Below are 4,123 nucleotides of genomic sequence, written 5' to 3' on the forward strand. Positions count from 1 at the left end.
AAAAAAAATCGAGAATGTGCTGAACTTACATCCATGAGGTTCTCTTCCATGTAGTGAGAAAAATACTTGAGTATAGTCACTTGACTAATGAACTGTTCAGGAGCCTCTGCAGCTGTGAAGACAGAGCACTGGCCTAGCTCAGCATAGTAGTGGACTGTCCTGTAAAGCAGGAAAAAAAAAATAAAATAGGGAGGTCAGAGATGGGCAATTCAAACTTAAAATTGCTTTATCTCAAGTTAGTCATCTATTTTGTAATCATTCTTACTTCTTATCTGGCAGAAGGCTCATATGCGCCCCATTGTTGAAAAGGACACCAACAGTATGATCTGATAACTGGTACCCAAAGCCATACTTGTTAGAGTAGTCCACCCATTTTGTAACCCATTGGAAGGATGTTGTCAGCTGCTCTTTGGGAATACTGTCTGCTTCTGGCATGTTCTCCAGACATCCACGCAATACCCTTGCAACTGTATCTGCAACACTTCCCATGGTACTGTCTTCCAGGCCTAAAAGAGAGGGATTATTAGACTCACATGACCACACAGAGCAGGCTTTAATTTTAAATCTTAATTTATCTAGACTGTAATTTTAATACAGTTAGCCTTTCTGGCTTTCCACTGTCATTTCTACCAACATACTGGCTGTAAAATGTGAAGTACCAAAAATATTGGGTGGGGAGGGAAACAGCTGCTTTCTCAGGCTTCCACATCTGAGATATGAAGAAAGGAGGAGTGTGGTTTGGAATGAGAGACATCATTTTGCTGCACTTACATTCACTGCTACTGCTACAGCTTCCTAAAGTTCCTCTGACAATCATCCGAATAGAGTCTCCAGTCTGCTTTGTTTCTGGTACTGCTCCTGGCTTGGCTACTGTTGTGATTAGGGGCTGGATCTCCTAGAAGAGATGTCAAACATGTTACATTTGTTGTTCACGTGAGCCAAGCCTTACACTCAAGATTTTGCACAGCTCTCCTGTCTATCAACAAACAATAAGTTCCAAGAAAACTTGTTAATCTTCCTGCAGAGTACAAAGAACTCCTACTAGACTGAGCTCAAAGAATCATGTCAGGTCTTTCCATTGTTCTAATGTTCACTTCACACCTTGAACACTGTTAATATTTTGCCAGGGCAGAAAAGCAGAAGACTGAACAACTGCGTGCAGGCATGAACACCACATTGCAGGAACTAGAACTCAGCAGCTAAGAAGGCCTACATAATCATGAACTGAAGCCTTGCATTTGGAATATTGGGAAAGAGTACCTGGCAGACTAGTTTCCACACAGAGAACAATGGATGCTAGGCAGATACTGTAATTACTCAAAAGACGAAATAGATAGTCACTCTATAAAGGTTACCATACTTTGTTGAAGCTTTGTTAAGCTCTCTTAAAGCAACTCTGCTCATCATTTAAGCTTGATTGTGCTGGTACAGCCTCAGCTTTGAAATCCAAGTCAAATATAACTTCATTATAGCAACTCCACCCAGCTGTTATTGGATTTGATTTGAACTTCGCTTGTATTTACCTCATCTGTTCTGTGTTTGTGGGGCTGCTGGGTTATCGATGTCTTCTTCAAATCATGCCTGAGCTTGTAAATTTCTTCATCTTCTTTAGCTAGTCTATCTGCAACACAGGAAAACAAAACAAAAGTCTTGATGATGTATCTAGAACTGCTGCTTAATATCCTGCATTAAAGAACCTAACATGTTAGTTGCAGTTTATCTCCTTCCAGGTGTACTTTTAAGCTAGCCACAGTCTGACAGAACAGCAGTGCCATTATACACAGATCTGTGAGAGTAAACTGGCTAACAGATGGCCCATATAGATTGTCAGTATGCCAGAAGAAGCATTTACTTATGTATGTTAGTGTAGATTGCAGCCCGCCATCTACACTTATTGATAAAGAGGTCAAACTTAATCCGAAGAAGCAGAGATATAGATACAGGTGCTTCATTGCTAAATCATAGCTGTATGTTACTAGCGCAGCACTGATAGCTTAGAGGTAAGTTCCAAGCACCGTAGTTCACTTACTGTGATTTTCGAAGTATCTGGCCTTATCCTTTTTACCACCAAAAAGAGCAGCAGCTGCTTTTTTGAAGAAATTTTTAGCAGGACTTGACAAATGAAAGTCAGGAACAGTGTGACAACAGCTAGCAGAAAGTCTGTCAGGTGTAAAGCCCTGTGGAAATGAGATTGAAAAAGCAATTTTCAAACCACACAGTACATTTGTAAGGGTAGATAAGGTTCAAGCCAGAACACTAGATAAGACAAACCTGTACAAAAAAATCATGTCGAATTATTTCATCTAAACTGGGCCGGTCTTCAGGATTCTTTGACAGCATGCTAGCTATTAAGTGTTTTGCAGGTGCCAAGAGAGATGAAGGCAGACTGTATCTTGCTTCCCTTATACATCTGTATGTTTCTTTAAGATTTGTGGTCTCAAATGGGGGTCTTCCCAACAGCATTGTGTACCTGTTTTAAAACAAAAGAAAACCAACTTTGTTTTGTGCACCCACAACGCAAGCCAGCAACTACTGCAAACATTTTATCTGCACTTAGGTTAGGCATCTAAAAAAAGGGCTGCAAACCAACATAGTACTGCATCCATTTCCTTAGAACTTTTGAAAGCCTAACCCAATGACAGATATATATTATTTCAAAGGCAGCAAAGTACTTACATTACACAGCCTAAGGCCCAGATGTCAGATTCACAGCCATGCCCTTGTTTATTGAGGACTTCTGGAGAGAGGTAATTTGGTGTTCCACATATTGTTCTGTAAATCAAAGAGGCCACAGAGGCAGGTTAGGTTAGAAGCTCAGAAAGAAGAAAGAAGCTATTTTTCGTAAGGCAGGTTTTACTCTCAAGTTCAGGCAAGAGCTCAGAGACTCTAAAGAGGACTTTTATGAATGCTAATAGTGCAGACGTGTTTCACACATGATACAGGAAAAGCAGACTCATATCTGCACTATTAGTCAGGTATCCTGCCTCAGGCATTTGCTATTATTCAAATACTCAGAGGAAGAACACAAATGTCAAAATACACCAAGCTTTTCTAGAAGGGGAAAATCTCGACACAACTAGCTCTTCCTTTGGAACAGAATTTCTTTCCCTTATTTCTAAGTGAATTTGGTTTTGTATACTACAAGGCTTTTTTTTTTTTTTTAAACGCTCCTACCTCCTCCTGTGTTCCAGTGGTTCCAGCCTAGCTGCCAAGCCAAAGTCTCCCAGTTTCAGTTCCATGTTCTCATTAATGAAGAAGTTACCTAGCAGAAAGAAATTCTGGTTAGTCTTCTTGCAAAGCAGGAATGTATTTGCCACAGGTGCTGAGTCATACTTTATTCAAAGCCAGAAGCTAGCCGAGACTTTTTTTTTTTTAAAAAAAAAGTATTGATACTTAATTCCATTCCTCAAAAACTCCAGCTTCCCACAATATAGACTAAGCTCATTCTGTTAATTAAGCTATCAGCACACAAGTTTAAAGTGGTACAAGGCTGACAGGGGTGAAAAAGTGTGTATTTTTAGAAGTCATCGAGGAACAGAACTTACCTAGTTTAAGATCCCTGTGCAAGATTTCCTGTTCATGAAGATACTTCAGCCCTGACACAATCTGCCTGAGGTAGTATCGTACTTCTGGTTCTGTCAATACCTTACGTGCTTTCAAGATGTGAGCCATTGACTGCAGAGGAAAAAACAAAGGCAGACGCGTCACTGAGCATTCACATACACAATTCACATTCAGTAAATGAGAATTAATGCATGTATGAGCTAAAGAAGCCATAAAAAAATACTTTTTTTTTTAAACACACTACAGTGTTAAATCAATTACAGCACTAGATTTCTGCCAGTTGATGCTCACCCTTCTACTGCAGTACTCCAGAAGAATGTAAATATTTTCTCTGTCTTCAAAGTAGTGGTAGAACTGCACAACATGTCTATGATTAAGCATTCTGTGCAGCTCGATCTCTTTATCAATCTGGAGAGATAAGAGAGGAGGAAAAAAGCATTGTTAGCCGTGTGACCACAAGCCTGGGAAGCGCAGAGCAGACAGCTCTGCTGGAGTTGTTCCAGGAAAAGGGTTGGGCAATCCTGCACACAAAGAGAGTTTGAGGAGGAACAAAAAAAAA

General features: G+C 40.1%; 1 protein-coding gene across 1 annotated transcript in view; it reads right to left on the bottom strand.

Annotated features, from left to right (window-relative positions):
* PLK2 (polo like kinase 2) overlaps positions 1–4,028 on the bottom strand; it is a 4,316-nt gene extending 288 nt beyond the window's left edge. Inside the window, exons 1-10 of the mRNA XM_010725445.3 lie at positions 3,856–4,028; positions 3,546–3,675; positions 3,175–3,262; positions 2,677–2,772; positions 2,272–2,470; positions 2,030–2,177; positions 1,524–1,621; positions 772–895; positions 266–506; positions 5–159 (exon numbers count right to left, since the gene is read on the bottom strand). Of these exons, the coding sequence (XP_010723747.1) occupies positions 5–159; positions 266–506; positions 772–895; positions 1,524–1,621; positions 2,030–2,177; positions 2,272–2,470; positions 2,677–2,772; positions 3,175–3,262; positions 3,546–3,675; positions 3,856–3,945 (1,369 nt within the window). The 5' untranslated portion in view covers positions 3,946–4,028. The remainder of the gene's footprint in view (positions 1–4; positions 160–265; positions 507–771; positions 896–1,523; positions 1,622–2,029; positions 2,178–2,271; positions 2,471–2,676; positions 2,773–3,174; positions 3,263–3,545; positions 3,676–3,855) is intronic.
* Positions 4,029–4,123: the final 95 nt, after the last annotated feature.

The sequence above is a fragment of the Meleagris gallopavo genome, chromosome Z, assembly GCF_000146605.3.
Source record: "Meleagris gallopavo isolate NT-WF06-2002-E0010 breed Aviagen turkey brand Nicholas breeding stock chromosome Z, Turkey_5.1, whole genome shotgun sequence".
NCBI classification, from domain to species: Eukaryota; Metazoa; Chordata; class Aves; order Galliformes; family Phasianidae; genus Meleagris; species Meleagris gallopavo.